The 15,462-nt window shown below is 55.8% G+C and overlaps 3 protein-coding genes across 5 annotated transcripts in view; 2 read left to right on the top strand and 1 right to left on the bottom strand.

Moving 5' to 3' along the window:
- HCN2 (hyperpolarization activated cyclic nucleotide gated potassium and sodium channel 2) overlaps positions 1-5,646 on the top strand; it is a 30,995-nt gene extending 25,349 nt beyond the window's left edge. The window contains exons 6-8 of the mRNA XM_023743303.1: positions 1,951-2,191; positions 2,425-2,589; positions 4,282-5,646. Coding sequence (XP_023599071.1) covers positions 1,951-2,191; positions 2,425-2,589; positions 4,282-4,976 — 1,101 coding nt within the window. The 3' untranslated portion in view covers positions 4,977-5,646. The remainder of the gene's footprint in view (positions 1-1,950; positions 2,192-2,424; positions 2,590-4,281) is intronic.
- LOC102431313 (tubulin polyglutamylase complex subunit 1) overlaps positions 1-15,462 on the top strand; it is a 205,348-nt gene that overhangs the window by 84,869 nt on the left and 105,017 nt on the right. The gene's annotated exons all lie outside the window — the stretch shown is intronic.
- Positions 5,727-15,462, bottom strand: part of POLRMT (RNA polymerase mitochondrial) — a 30,057-nt gene continuing 20,321 nt past the window's right edge. Inside the window, exons 4-21 of one of the 3 annotated variants that reach the window (XM_006101807.3) lie at positions 14,614-14,744; positions 14,240-14,432; positions 12,181-12,330; positions 11,731-11,895; positions 11,473-11,643; positions 10,978-11,202; positions 9,945-10,733; positions 9,392-9,514; positions 8,930-9,052; positions 8,471-8,650; positions 8,069-8,155; positions 7,876-7,989; positions 7,727-7,779; positions 7,501-7,599; positions 6,378-6,450; positions 6,092-6,183; positions 5,951-6,009; positions 5,727-5,844 (exon numbers count right to left, since the gene is read on the bottom strand). In XM_006101807.3, the coding sequence (XP_006101869.1) occupies positions 5,795-5,844; positions 5,951-6,009; positions 6,092-6,183; positions 6,378-6,450; positions 7,501-7,599; positions 7,727-7,779; positions 7,876-7,989; positions 8,069-8,155; positions 8,471-8,650; positions 8,930-9,052; positions 9,392-9,514; positions 9,945-10,733; positions 10,978-11,202; positions 11,473-11,643; positions 11,731-11,895; positions 12,181-12,330; positions 14,240-14,432; positions 14,614-14,744 (2,877 nt within the window). In that variant the 3' untranslated portion in view covers positions 5,727-5,794. Of the gene's footprint in view, positions 5,845-5,950; positions 6,010-6,089; positions 6,184-6,377; positions 6,827-7,500; positions 7,600-7,726; positions 7,780-7,875; positions 7,990-8,068; positions 8,156-8,470; positions 8,651-8,929; positions 9,053-9,391; positions 9,515-9,944; positions 10,734-10,977; positions 11,203-11,472; positions 11,644-11,730; positions 11,896-12,180; positions 12,331-14,239; positions 14,433-14,613; positions 14,745-15,462 lie in introns of those variants that run through there. The other 2 variants (XM_014467174.2, XR_002826041.1) reach the window with 2 other exon arrangements.

Raw genomic sequence — 15,462 nt, 5'->3', positions numbered from 1 at the left:
TTTTTTAAGTTATAAAAAAAACTTTGGGGGGGGTAAATACCCGGAAGGATTGCTGGAGCATGTGGTAGCTCTATTCTTTTTGAAAAATACAGTGGGGCCTTGACTTACAAGTTTAATTCGTTCCGTGACGGAGCTCATTAACTCAAATTACTCGTATGTCAAATCAAAAAGTGAACGAGTGAGACACGTGATGCTGGGCTGATGTGGCTTTCACTGTGACGTTCGCTGCGCCAACTAGTGGTGGGGTATCTGAAGCTGGCTCGTAACCCGAATTTTAGCTCGAAACTCAAAGCAAAAAACCGGCCAAGAGAAAAACTCGTTAGTCGGGACACTCGTAAGTCAAGGCCCCACTGTAGGTATTTTTTATTGCTTTCATAGAGGAAGGGAGAGGGAGAGAGAAAAATGTCAATGAGAGAGAATCATTGATTGGCCACCTTCTGCACACCCCACACTGGGGAACTAGCCCGCAACCTGGGCATGTGCCCTGTCCGGGAATCAAACCGTGACCTTCTGGTCCATGGGTCTACAACCACTGAGCCATGCGGCTGGATGTCTTTCATCCTTATGATAGTGAGGTTGTGAGGTTTTCTGTCTAAGAACACACGGTATGTTCATGTTTCCTTTAGTGCCTTTCAGGAGCATTCTCGTTTTCCTTATATAGGTTTGGACATGGCTTATTACCTTCAGGCCACATTTGTTTGTGTAGCTCTTTATGCTGGTGTAAATGGGATCTTCCCATCCGTTATATTTTCTTTTTTTTTTTTTAATTAGAGAGGGAGAAAGAAACATTGATTTGTTGTTCACTTATTTATACATTCATTGGTTGATTCTTGTATGTGCCCTGACTGGAGATTGAACCCACAACCTTAGTGCATTGGGAAGATGCTCTAAGCAACTTCTAAGCCAGGGCCCATCCATTATACCTTCCCTGAGAAGTTACTGTCTGTGTTACAAAAGCTGTTGATTTTCTTTTAAGGTGAGTTTTCCTTTTTATTGAAATACATCTTAGAGAAAACTCATGTCATAAGGGCACACTTGATGTTCTATAAAATGAAATCCCCATGTATCACCGTTCAAACAGGAAACATTTAAGTCTCCCAGCTTTTTTGTCAAGGTTAACTGTCAACCTGACTTCTTCCACGTTGGTTTAATGTTCTTAGTTTTTATGTTTATTTATTTTTATTGATTTCAGAGGGGAAGGGAGAGGGAGAGAAATCAATGATGAGAGAATCACTGATTGGCTGCCTTCTGCACACCCCCTTGTAGGGATCAAGTCTGCAACCCAGGCATGTGCCCTTGACTGGAATTGAACCCAGGACCCTTCAGTCCACAGGCTGACGCTCTATCCAATGAGCCAAACTGGATAGGGCTTTGTTTATTTTTCTATCACTTGCTAGTATGACTAACTTGCATTATAGCTTTCTATTGATTCCTGAGGATTTTCTAGGCAGTCACATTAAAGGAGATAGTAAAGAGAGAGTTCTAATTTTTCCTTTCCAATTTTTATGTCTGCAATTGCTTTTTCTTGTCTCATGGCCACCATTGCCAATACAGTGGTAAATTATAGGGAACAGTGTATGTATTTTCTTGATCCATTCTTTTTTTTAAATATATTTTTGTTGATTTCAGAAAGGGAGAGATGAAACCATCAATGGTGAGAGAGAATCATCGGCTGCCTCCTGCAGGTCCCACACTGGGGCTCGAGCTTGCAACCCGGGCATATGCCTCACCAGGAATGGAACCCTGACCTCCTGGTTCATTGGTCAATGCTCAACCACTGAGCCACACTGGCCTGGCTCTCGCTCCATTCTTTGGTGGCAAAACCTCTAGTATTTGTCCGTTAAGTAAAAGGCGAAGAAACTGAGGTGAAACAAGTCCCAAAGGTAGATTGAGATGGAAGCAAGAGCGCAACCTATGTCCTGATGTCAACCCTGCCTCCTGCCCCTACAGGAGATTGTGAACTTCAACTGCCGGAAGCTGGTGGCCTCGATGCCACTGTTTGCCAATGCTGACCCCAACTTTGTCACAGCCATGCTGACCAAACTCAAGTTCGAGGTCTTCCAGCCAGGTGACTACATCATCCGTGAAGGCACCATTGGCAAGAAGATGTACTTCATACAGCATGGCGTGGTCAGTGTGCTCACCAAGGGCAACAAGGAGATGAAGCTGTCCGATGGCTCCTATTTCGGGGGTTAGTGTCTGTGGGGACCAGGGAACAGGCAGTACAAAGCTGGACCCTTCCTGGGGATGGAGGGTTATGTGGGGAGGCCTCGAGGTGTCGGCAGGAAGGACCTCTGACCAGAAGGGCCACATCAGCAGAGGGTAGGCCAGACCGTGTTCAGGGCAGCTGGGAGCACCCCAGGGATGAATGGGTGCAGCTGGGTGTTGCCCAGCCCCTGAGGTGCCTCCCTTGACTATACACAGAGATCTGCCTGCTAACGCGCGGCCGGCGCACAGCAAGCGTGCGAGCTGACACCTACTGCCGCCTCTACTCACTGAGTGTGGACAACTTCAACGAGGTGCTGGAGGAGTACCCCATGATGCGGCGGGCTTTCGAGACCGTTGCCATTGACCGCCTGGACCGCATCGGTGAGTGGGCCTGGCTGTGGTCCTAGGAGAAACTGTGCCGAGGTGGGAGGTGGCGTGGCCTAGATGACCCACAGGAAACTTGATTCCGACTGGCATTCTCCCCTGGCCAAACACAGCCCTGGTTTCCCAAGGAAGGAAGAGTGTGGGGTGTTGCCAGTTGTGCAGAACTCTGATGATTTGGCAAACACTTGCTGAGCACCCACCGTGTGCCAGGAGGTGTGGCTGGTGGGCCGTGAGGATGCCTCTGGCGCTGCCCTCAGGAAGCTCGCACCATAGAGGGCATGTGGGAGGGGCGGGGCTTCCTGGAGGTGCTAAGTGGGAACCAGCATTAGTAGGTGTTGCTAGGATGAGAAGGCCTGTCCTTTACACATGGATGCAGTATGCACAAGGGCCCTGAGGTAAGAGCCTGGAGTCCAGAGAGCCAGGGAAGCTGAGAGGAGGGAGGCTGGGGAGGTAGGCAAGAACCCAGGCACACAGGGCCTAGTGGGCAGTTGCGGGGGAGGGGGAGACATTTGGACTATAAATCAGGAGCAATAGGGAGCCACAGACAATTCTAGGCAGGGGAGGACCCGACCAAATTTGTATTCTACAAGGTAGACAGGTGGGTGGTACATAGTAGCCTTGGGTGTAAGGTGAAGTGGAGGGAATCTCAGGAATAGTTGGGATGTGGAGCCCTCAGGACTGGCTGCCAACTAGAGGCAGGGAGATAGTGGCCCTTGCTGCTATTTGTGGGAATAAAGACAATGGCTGAAAAGGCAGGACTGGATGGGGTAGAGAGGGGTTAGAGGGAGGACTTTTCTTTTACACGTTTATATACAAAAGACACTCAACAATTTGCTCTATACAGTAGGTATTTAACATATCTGTGACAGGTGCTTGGACTTATTTGCTATATACAGCAGGCATTCAACACATGCCTATTATATGTTACACACTTGGCACTCTGGCTGTGAACAGGCAGATATTCTGGGTATGTTGCTGTATACTATAGGTGCTCAATACATGATTGCCACATACAGGAAATGCTCCATGTATGCTGGCAGTTTACATAGGTGTCTCATACCTGCTTTATTGTATGCAGCAGGTGCTCTTCGCTTGCTACACACAACAGGTGCTTGATTCCTGTTTGTATATAGATCATGCATAGCTGCTATATACAGAGGTTCTCAATTTTTGCTTCCCATACACAGCAGATACTTGTACCATCCCTTTGTATACAGGAGGCTTTCAAATACAATAGAGAGTAGGTGCCAATACCTGCTTGTTATATGCAGGAGGCACTCAATATACTTATCACTGTATGCAGGAGGTGCTCAGTAGTGCCTGCGGTATGCTTTGCATACAGGCTATAGAGAGTAGGTGCCCGATACATGATGCTTGGTGTATACAGGAGGCATTCGCTATACATCTGTGTAAGTACAGGCTGTAGAGAGTAGGTGAGAATACCTGTTGGCTGTATGCAGGAGGCCTGCAATACACACAGGTGTATGTGTACTGGCTCTAAAGAGTAGGTGCCTTACCTGCTTGCTTTATGCAGGTGTTCTGTGCCTATTGGTTGTAGCGTTGGTGCCCAATACCTGGTTGATGTATGCAGGAGGTGCTCAGTACGTGCAGCAGTATGCCTACTGGACACACCCACTCACTGTATGCAGGAGGCGCTCCCCTGTGCACTGACAACTCCCCTGTCCCCAGGCAAGAAGAACTCGATCCTGCTGCACAAGGTACAACACGACCTCAACTCAGGCGTGTTCAACAACCAGGAGAACGCCATCATCCAGGAGATCGTCAAGTATGATCGGGAGATGGTGCAGCAGGCTGAGCTGGGCCAGCGTGTGGGCCTCTTCCCGCCGCCTCCACCGCCGCAGGTCACCTCGGCCATTGCCACGCTGCAGCAGGCCGTGGCCATGAGCTTCTGCCCACAGGTGGCACGCCCACTTGTGGGGCCACTGGCACTCAGCTCGCCCCGCCTTGTGCGGCGCCTGCCCCCGGGGCCTGTGCCTGCTGCCACTGCCTCACCAGGGCCCCCACCTGCTGCTAGTCCCCCGGGCGCACCTGCCAGTCCCCGGGCACCACGGACTTCGCCCTATGGCGGCGCACCCTGCTCTCCAGCTGCACCCCGAGCGGGGCCCGCACTTCCAGCGCGCCGCCTGAGCCGCGCCTCGCGCCCGCTGTCTGCCTCACAGCCCTCGCTGCCCCACGGCGCTCCGGGCCCTGGCCCCGCAGCTTCCGCGCGTCCAGCCAGCAGCTCCACGCCACGCCTGGGGCCCATATCCACCACACGGGCCGCTGGGCCCAGCCCGGACCGCAGGGACTCGGCCTTGCCCAGTGTCACAGGAGGCCTCGACCCGCTGGACTCGGCGCGCTCGCGCCTTTCGTCCAACTTGTGACCCTCGCTGCACCGCCCCACGGGCCCGGGTGGGCCAGGGGCGGGGCCTTCATCCAAACCAAAGCCATGCCATTGCGCTGCCCCGGCCACCCACCCCAGAAGCCATAGAGGAGACGTAGGTAGTTGTAGTCGGACGGACGGGCCCCTGCCGTCCCCCCTCATCACCCTGCGCCCACCCACATTGCCCCCGCATCCCGGTGGTAGCCTCACAGGCATGTGAGGGGGCTCCCTTCACCTCGGTGCCTCAGTTTCCCCAACTGTGAAACAGGGAGGGAGCCACCCCATGGCCGAAAGGAGATAGCTGTGGACTTCCGCCCACCCCCACCCTCGTAGCTGGCCCGCTGTCCGATGAGGATTCTGTTTAAGTGCAATACTTGGCCTGCTGGCTTCCCTGCTGCCCACATCGCACTCACGCAATAACCGGCCCCGCCCCGTCCATGCGCGCCCCGCGGTGACCTCCCTGGAGTGGGCACACGCAGCACCCTCCAGCACCCAGCGCCCAGGGGTCGGCAGTCCTGGCTACACCTGGGTGTGGGGGCAAGGCTGGGGATTCCCCGCCTTTGTGATGAATGTACTGACTAGCCGAGGCAGCAATGCTCCCACCACACCCCCCAGGCCCCACTAACCTCCACACCCCCATTCCGCGCAATAAACGACAGCATTGGCGCCCAGCCTGCCCGCATCTGCTTGCCGGGAGCCCACAGACGGCAGGGCAGCACACACCCTCTCCCTGCAGAAGGCAGCGCTCCCCTAGGTAGCAACAGAGCTTTATTTACACTATGGTACAGAGGGCCCCAGGGACAGCCCGGTGGGCCTGCATCAGCTGAAGAAGTACGTTGAGTGCTTTACCTGGTCCAGGTCGAAGGTCCCTGCAGAACAGAGCAGGAAGACCATGAACCCTGGTCCTGGGATGGACTAGAAAGGCCCAGCCCCCAGCCGGCAATTGGGACATCCCTCCCCTGCCCATGGCCTTACCTGTCTTGGGTACTGACAGTAGCATTTCCTGCAACTTGGCAACTTGGGCATTGGTGGACCTGAAGCGGAGAGAGTGGAGAGTGAGGTCCAGGAAGGATGGGGGGGGGGGGGTGGAAAGTACAGGGGGTGAGGATGTCTCACCTGGGGCCAGAGCAGTACCGCTCCACCAGAAACCTGGACAGGTCGTGCAGGATGGGCTGGCTGTGCAGGCGAACAAACTGCTCACGGCACACCTTGGGGGATGAGGGGGTTGCTTCAGGAGCTGGGAACAAGGGCCTGAGGGATGGGGTCACCACCCCCTGCCCCAACACCTGAGTGGGCACTGGGACCAAAAGCCAGACGGAAGCTTTGTGGTTCAAGGTCCCACATGGAGTGAGCCATGGGACCAGGGGTGTCCATTCTTGGGCAGGTGGGACATGGCAGGCACCTGATTCATGATGGCGACATCAGCTGCATGGGTCCAGAAACAGTCGTGCACGGAGACAAAGGTCAGGCCCTTCCTGCAGCAGAGGAGGGGCTTCCATGAGGAGGGGCCAGCCCTCTATGTCCACTCAGGGCCCAGCTCCTGAACACTGGTCTAGGGGGCTCAGTCCAGTGATGTACCACCACCCTCTTCTCTCCTCATGCGCGCCGCCCCCCCATTCCTGCAACTGTCCCCTCAGCATACAGATAAAAAGTTCTCATCTTAGAATGGAACTCTGCTCCCCATCCTCTTCAACCTGCCCCCAATTGCGGCCTGGTTGATTCTCAGCTCCCTGCAGGGACCAGAGAGTGCTGTCCCCCAACCCCACCACCCACCACAGGGCTTCATCATGCACAGGGGAAGGATGGGAGCACAGAATTTGCCCTTGACCCCTAAGCTCAGCCCAGCCAACCCTCCAATTTTTAAAAAATGGATTTTAGAGAGGGAAGAAAGGGAGAGGGAGAGGTGGAGAGAGAGAGAAGGAAATATCAATCAATTGCCTCACACATGCATCCCTATGGGGGATCGAACCTGCAACCCAGGTATGTGCATGGGATGATGCTACAAACGAGCCATGCCGGCCAAGGCTTTAATGGTCATTTCTAACAGAACTGTCCACACACCTGCCCCATTACCACAGGTTCACCGTCTCTGAGGGGCTCAGGACAGGAAACCAGAAGCTCTGCAGCTGCCACAAGGCCCATGCACCTGACATGACAACGCAAGCCCCTAGACCTCGCCATGCAGTGTGTGGCTGCACTCACCTGGGTGGATGGGGTCACAGGGACCTCCAGGGCCAGCTTTACACTCAGAGGAACTACCCCTTCCCTCCATGGCCCCCACTCCCCCTTCATTTAGACCTTACTGCCCCAGGGCCATGCACATGCTTGCACAATGATCTGGGCACCAGGCCCAACAGACTCACATGGCTGGGTTCCCCGCCTGCTGTAGGTCTCTGCCCCAACTCCCACCTGCAGGAATGGCTTCCAACCTGTCTCCCACACTCTAAGGGTCTCCCCCATGTCCCCAGCACCAGGCCTGCCTGCAGGTGGTTAATGAATGTGTGCTGTGCAGATGTAGGACCTACCTGTAACAGTGCAGGGCTGTAAGCATCATGTGTGAGGAGTCCAGGGAGTGGATGAAGTTGGGTGGGAAACCATTCTTCTGCTTCAGTGTGTTGGGCTTCCTGTGTGTGGGGTTGGGGTATGCTCAGGTAGAGGACCCAGTACCTCTACCCTGGTCAGCACCCCACCCCCACCCCAGTCCTCACCCAGCTGTCTCTCAGTCCAGCTAACCCCCAACTCTGCACTCACTGGTTGGTGTCCCCACTGCTGCAGAAGGTGAGACTCTGGATCCCTCCACTGATCTGTGGGATTGGGGTGGAAGGAGAATGGGGCATGAGGCCTGCCCTGGCAACTGGGGTGCAGGTGGGGGTGGGCATGGAGGTGGGGGCCATACATACCGACACCTTGGAGTCGTGGTGATAGGGCTGAATGATGGGGATGCCCAGGGGGGTGACCCACTCCACAGCCAAGCCGGATCGAGCAATGAGCCGGGCACTCTCCGTCAGCCAGCGCTGCAGGGATGGGCACAGGCTCAGTGTGGGGCCCAGTCTGGGAAGTCACCCTGGGAAGGGAAGGAGGAGGAGGACATACCTGGATGGCCCGAGTGCTTGAGAACATTTCCTGAAGACTGTTGAACACCTGGCGCACAAGGTAGTGAGAGGCCTGCCACACGAACTCCTGGGGACGGCAGGGCACAGAAGTGGTGGGGCAAGCTTGGAGGGGAGGGGCAGCCTCTGTGCCCACTCCACAGCCCAGGGCCAGGTGATCTCACAAGGCTGTCCCAGATACCTGAAGTCCACACCCCCATTTTCAGGTGTAGAAACCAAGGCCTGAGGGCCCAAGAAGATAGCTTGCTCCTCTGGATCCCTCCCCTTCTCCCCCCTCACCCCACAGTGGGGGGAAACAAGCCCCTCCCTCAGAGCTGCCTGCTGCCCAGCAGCCAATTGCCCAGCAGGGGAAGCTGCAGGCTGGATGTGGGGTAAAACTGCACACCTGGGGGAAGTCGCTGAGCTCCCGGAGGCGCTTCTCGATCTGCAGGCGGCCCCCGTAGCGGGTGACTCCATACACCACGGTCATCACCGTCTGCTTGACCACCTTGCGGCTGATGAAACCCTCCAAAACCTTGGCCACCTGCACACCCCGCTCAGCGTCCTGCCTGCGGAACACCTCCACCTGGGCAGGTGCTGGCAGTCAGTAGGTCGACCCCAGGACCCTCTGCCTGCCTCCCTGTCTGGGCCCACCCACCCTACCAGCAGCACCCCCATGAGGTCCCTTCTCTGTTGGCCTCACAGTTCCCCCTTCTGACACCTCCCCTGGGAAGCCTACCCTGACTGCCCAGTCACATCACATACAACAGGAGAGGCCATGGGGTTGGCAACACACAGGTATTCACAGGACAGACCGCAGGTAGGCTTTGGGGATGAGAACAGGTTAGGGGGCCATGGTGCCCACCTGTGCTGCTACGCTGCTGTACACATCCTGTGGCACGTCTGAGGGCACCAGGTTGACAGAGGCAGCCCCCACGCTGTCCCGGCCCAGGGCAGCATAGTGTTGCAGGCCGTTACAGGAGCCATCCTGGGTGAGGAGGAGAAGGTGAGGGGTCTGGGCAGGGCTGGCAGGAGCATCCTTGGCAATGAACCACAGCTCTGTGCTCCCCCAGCACTCTGCTCGTATTGCCAGCTTGCTGGACCCCAATTCTTAGGGGCAGGTGTTGTTAACCCACCACAAAGGGGAAACTGAGGCACATGAAACAGGGAATGTGCCTGCATGAGGCCACAGTACAAGCCCCGGTGGACGCATTGGGGCTGGCCCCCACACAGAGACACCAGCTAGATGCCTACACTGTCCTGCGGAACCTCAGACTCGAGACAACTTTGGTAGTCCCCCTCCACACCAGGGTCCCAACCAACTCACCTGGTGAACGGGGAAATGGGAGATGTAAGCGGCAGGGTTGGGGGCACGCACAGCCCGAGCAATCTCCATGCAGCAGGCCAGGGCTTGCCAGGGCTCATCTGCCTCCATCCACCACTTCCGGCCCTGCAGGAGGGCAGTGGGCTGGGTGAGGCTGGGTTGGGGTCAGTGGGATGGGGCTTCCTGAGCAAGGATGGGAGCTGGGCTGGCCCTGGTGATGTGAGGACACGAGGAGGCTGAGAGAGAGCCTCTGGGACAGCAAGGTGAGGACAGGAGTGATGGACCACGGAGGGAGACCGGGCCCAGCCCTGAGTGAGCAGCCGTGAGATGGGGATGGAAAGAGCGCTACCACAGAGTGGGAGGTGGCCGGTGGACTGGGGCAAAGGAAAAGGCCAGAAAAAAAGGTCTGTCCCAAGGGGAAGACTCGGGGGGCTGGGGTTATTGATTCTGGCCTAGAGGTGGGGCTGCCTAGAGGGTGTCCTAGGCGGGTGCTGAGGTGGCGGGAGCAGAGTGAGGACAGGCCAAGATACAGACAGAGGGAGGAGGCCGCCCCTACCGTCATGGGCTGGTCGGCTGAGTCCAGGATGTCGTCCATTATCTCATCAGCAAAGGCCAGGCGTGCCTGCAGTGACTCACGCTTCTTGAGCCCGGTGAGGTTGACCAAGTGAATCTTGAGCCAGTTAAGGCCATGGGGGCCAAGAGGTCGGCCCTGGGCAAACTCCAGCAGGGCGCGTGCCAGGTCACTGCCCAGGTGGTTGAAGTGGGGTGGGCAGGGGTAGGTGCGTCCTCGGAAGTCCATGTTGTGAGGCAGCCAGAAGACACGGTGCCGCAGGTGCTGGGCCAACGAGAGGCGGTAGAGCGCATCGGTCCGCAGACTATGCATCTCCCGTGCCACCTTCAGGCAGCGTGCCAGCTCCCGCCGCAGTTCGGTCTTGCGCTCCGGAGAGGCATTGGCTGGCAGGCGGTGCTTGGATGGGCGGGGTGCCTCAGAGGCAGGGGATGGCACGCCCAGGCGGGGGCAGCCCTTGGCATTGAAGATGGTTAGCACCAGGTCCAGCACTCGCCCATTGACACGCCAGGCACAGTTGCCCAGCTGGGTGAGGGCATCCAGGGCACCATGAAGCTCAGTGGGTGGGCAGCCCTCCAGCAGGCGCTGGTGCTGTATGGTGCCCTCCAAAGAGCGCATCAGCTTGGTGGGGCTCAGCAGGAAGGCGCCTGAGTGTGGCGAAGTCCAGGGCAGTGGCGGGCACAGCATGGGCACTTCGGCTGACTCAAAGGTCATTGTGCGCTCGGCCGCAGTTTCCTGCAGCTGTATGAAGGCTGGATGTGGCTTCAGGATCCCAATCTGGGGGTCAGAATGGCAGACACCAATCAAGGAGTCAACTGCCCCAAAGGCAAGCAGCAGGCAGAGGGCCCCAAGCCCCCATCAGATGCCTTATCCTGAGATCAGTCCATGACAGAGGATTTCCATAGTACCCCACCACCCTGAGCCCCAGCCTCATCTCAGACCCCCACACTCTAAGTGCCTTCTGCCCCTGGATACAGGGGAGGGCTCGCTAGGCCCAGAAGCCAGTTTCCCGTCAGTTTACCTGGCGAAAGCTCTGGAAGGAGTACACATGGTAGAGGACGGGGATGAGCTTCTGGGTGTCCTGCTGCTGGGCCAGGTTGCTGGGCATCTTCACTGTCTGCACAAGCACCTCAGCCAGCTGTTTGCCCAGCTGCACCACCACAGTCAAGGGCCAGGGCTGGTCTTGGGAGGCCTCAGTTGTCCCCAGTGCCTCCCAATGCTGCCGTGGCAAACGGGACATCACCACCTGTGGGCAGCATCATGGTCAGGGGGCTGGGCAGAGAGCTCACTCCCAGCCACCCCCGCAGGTGCAAAGTTACAGATGAGGAAACAAGGTGGGGGCAGCCAGAAAGTGGCAGGGACTGGGGGCATAACCAACTGCCCCAGGGTGGGAGGGAGGGGAGTAGGGGGACCTCAGTTTCCCCACCTGGAAGCCCACTAGGCTCCCTACCCCTGAGGAACTCCCAAATCCCAGGCCCAGGAGCAGCTCCTCATTCCACCCCCCTCCAGACCTTACCTGTGTGTCCGATGCCAGCAGGTGTAGGTACTTGAAATAGCGCTCCTGCAGTGCCTGCACCTCATCATTGAGCTGCTTCCTCTGCACCACGTGTCGGTTGAAGATGCGCATGCCCAGCTCTTGTGCCAGGGAGAGAAGTGACTCTCCCTGCTGGGACAGCACCTGCAAGGTCTGATGGTGGTGCTGTAAGCCCCTTGCCCCACAGGTGCCCACACTCTACCCACCCCCCATTTCCTGTCCCGTCCCCACTCTGCCCACCTGCAGCATCAGCTGCGTCAGCTCCCCCTCGCTGAGCAGGCACAGGTACGGGAAGAGTGAGGGGCGGCCCTCGCGGGCAGCTTGGGCCTCTCTGGCCTTTGTCTGTTGCAGCGCCAGGCACAGCTCTGCCTCCCAACGGGTGCGTAGCTCCTGCAGGGTCTTTCGCTGTGGGGCAGGGTACAAATGAGGATCACCACGGTGCCCGATGAGCCCAGTGCTCCCAGGCTCCCAGGAGGAGTCCACCAGGAGGTGGTGCCAAGGTGAACCAAGTAGCTGCTGAGCACTCTTCTCTAGCAGTGAGAAGCACACGGTGACCTCAGCTCAGTGAAAGGGAAGGGCAGGACAGCTGCAGGGTGGGGAGGAGGGGATGCGGCACAGCAGGCAGCACGCCCAGACCAGGGGACGCCTGGTTTAGCCGAGCAGGAACCTGAGCATAGCTGGGTCCCTTACCGCTTGCAGGACCTCCTCGGTCAGCGACGGGGCCTTCTCCACGGAGTCCACAGTGACAATGGTGGCCATCTCCACACTGAGCTGCTGCTGAAACAGGTCCTTCAGCGTCTCCAAGGGTAGGTGCTGCTTTGGGTAGGACGCAGGGTGGTCCTGCCAGTGGGGACAGGCAGGTGGTGAGGCCCCGGGTGCCTGCCCTGCAGACCCGCATCTCTCACAGGCAAAACTCGTCCACAGCCAAGGTAGAGACAAGCAGCTGCCCGCCCTGCGCTGCCCAGAATGCCCACCCTTGCAGATCACATCCGTTTCTCCAAGTCTCCTGAGAATCATCCATCCTGCACATCACAGGGGAAAGGCTGGTGCAGAACAGCGTGAACAATAACTACACTGGTTTAAAAACAAGAAGCTCTGTATTTGCCTGGCCTCACTGGGCTAGGTGCTGGACAGCCCAAGAAGGCAATTCAAATTCCTGGATATCACTTTTTGCTTTATAAACTTGAACAGCCTGAATGTGTGACCTGCCTCAAAATAGATAAATTAAAAATAGCAAAACCCAACATGCTAAGAATAAAAAACACAAACACTTGCCCAGCTGGCATGGCTCAGTGGTTGAGCTTTAACCTATGAACCTGGAGGTCATGGTTAGATTCCTGGTCAGGGCACATGCCTGGGTTGTGGGCTCAAATCCTAGTAAGGGGCGTGCAGGAGGCGACCGATTAATGTTTCTCTCTCATCATTGATGTTTCCATCCATCTCCCTCTCCCTTCCTCTCTGAAATCACTATATATATATATATATATATATATATATATATATATATTTTAAATCACTATATATATACATGTAGATAGATAGATATAGATATTTTTAAAAAACACGAACAGCCCTAACCGGTTTGGCTCAGTGGACAGAGCGTCAGCCTGTGGACTGAAGGGTCCCAGGTTCGATTCCAGTCAAGGGCATGTACCTTGGTTGCGGGCACATCCCCAGTGGGGGATGTGCAAGAGGCAGCTGATCGATGTTTCTCTCTCATCAATGTTTTTAACTCTCTATCCCTCTCCCTTCCTCTCTGTAAAAAATCAATATATTAAAAAACAAACAAAAAACAAACCCACAAACACTTGTAAATGCACACTCACAGCAGTGTGATTCACAACAGCCAAATAGTGGACACAATCCAAGTGTCCATCCACACACTACCATACAGGGTAGGGCAAAAGTAGGTTTACAGTTGTGAATACAGGTTTTATTCTTATTTATTATATTGTTCTCCATGCGAACAACTGAAAACCTACTTTTGCCCCGCCCTGTATTACTCAACCATGAAAAGGAGTGAGACACTGACACTCGCTACAACACGGATGAGCCTGGAAAACATGATGCTCAGTGAGAGAGGCCAGACACAAAATGCCGCACAGTGTGAGTCCATTTATGTGAAATGTCCAGGACAGGCACATCCACAGAGGCAGGGAGTGGGTTAATGGTTGCTAGGAGGCTGGGATTTCTTTTGGGGATGATCGAATGTTCTGGAATTAGAAGTAAACCTACTAAAAAATACTGAATTATGCTTTAAAAGGTCAACTGTATAGTTGGTGAATTACATCCCAATAAAAACAAGTAAGAACCCAAGGCATCCCGGTGGTTATCCACCCTCAGTGCTGTCCTCTGTCCTGGGAAGCGGTGCTGAGGTCTTGCCCCACCAGCTGCCCCTGCTGCTTTAGAATGAGTTACACCCTCTCTGCTACCACTCCTGTGCTCAGCGTACGGCTGAGTCTCAAGTAGGACAGTGACTGCCGTGGTGCCCGACGTGCATGTGGCTTTTCCTCCTTCTGTCACCTTCCAGCTTCAACCCTGGGGTGGTGGCCCTGCTGGGGGCCAGGAGCTTGCCAACTCTGAGTTGGTTCAACCTCTGAGGAGCAGGGAGGAAGTCCCACAGATGCGGGCGGCTCAGTGAGGAGAAATAAAGGGAGGGAGGGCTGAGGCTCCCGGTGCCCCCATAGGGACAGGATGACCGTCGCTCAGCCCGCACGTGATAGGACCCCACCTGCAGGCTGAAGCTCACCGTGCTGTAGATCTCCTTGAGCAGTGGGGAGGTGTTGACCTCGAACGAGGGCAGGGGCGGCTGCGGAGGTAAGAAGGTGGGCTCAGCCTTGCGCACAGCCCTCAGGAGTACGGCCTTGTCCTCCTTGCACAGTGGCAAGCTCGTGAAGAGCTCCTGCAGCTGCAGTCCATCCTGGGCCATCTGCTTCAAACACCTGTGGGGGATACACGGTGAACCCCCAACTCACAGAGCCACCCCCAACCAACCTAGAGGTCTCAGCACCACGCGGCCATCAGGTCCCGCAGAGAATCTGGGCCCCCAGCGGAGGCTACGTCACCCTCCCAGGCCCAACAAGTCACTGTGTTCCTGGCAGGACCACCAGGACACCCACCCACCTTTGGATGGTGCTGGCATCCTGGTCCAGCCGCCCCATGCACTGCAGGGCGGCCGCATAGGACAGCAGGTCTGGGGCGAGGCCGGCATCTTTCATCATGAAGAACACGTAAACCAGCTCTTTGAAAGAGCCCTGGGGAGACCAAGCCAGGGTGAGGGTCTGGGATGGCCCAGCCTGCTGCCCCCAGACCCCTCTCTGCAGTTATAGAATCAGGCTGGAAAGGGCCACTAGTAGGGAGTGGCGAACTCAGCAGACGGCCCATCTAAGGTTTGTGTGCAGCACAAATGCTAGCACAGTGGTAAAATCATGGCTGGTCACAAAGGAAGCTTAGGCACCGGGGGGAGGGGGTTAATACTTTTTGGTTTTGTGGCTATGAACATGCACAATTTCAGGGCAGCTAAAAAGGGAGCCCTTTCCAGGTCACTGAGCTGCAAGAAGTTGCTAAAGTTCTACTATCTTTTCAGAGGACCCACTTTCAGGTTTGTTGGTTTCCTGCTGTTTCTTTTCTCTATTATGGTCTTACATTTCTCCCTGACCACCTGCTTTGGGTTTCATTTGCTTCTTTCCCCTCGTTTTCCAACGTGGAAGTCGTGTTACCAGTTGGAAACAGCTGCTGTCTTCCCGCAGAGCATGGCTCTACTGCACCTGTACAGTCACTTAGTTTACATTTCAATTAAATATTCAGTTCTTCACATGCTTAGTAACTACACAGACTGATGTAGAAAAAAAAACCACTTCCACAGGGAGTCTGAGATGGGGCAATGCGGAATTTGCCCCCTCCCATTCCAAACGCAAATATACCAGTAAGTAGACAACAGTTATTTCTGTGAGACAACTGAGGACTATGAAC

The sequence above is a fragment of the Myotis lucifugus genome, unplaced genomic scaffold (genome assembly GCF_000147115.1).
Source record: "Myotis lucifugus unplaced genomic scaffold, Myoluc2.0 scaffold_383, whole genome shotgun sequence".
NCBI classification, from domain to species: Eukaryota; Metazoa; Chordata; class Mammalia; order Chiroptera; family Vespertilionidae; genus Myotis; species Myotis lucifugus.
This window is presented reverse-complemented; position numbering and strand designations above follow the sequence as displayed.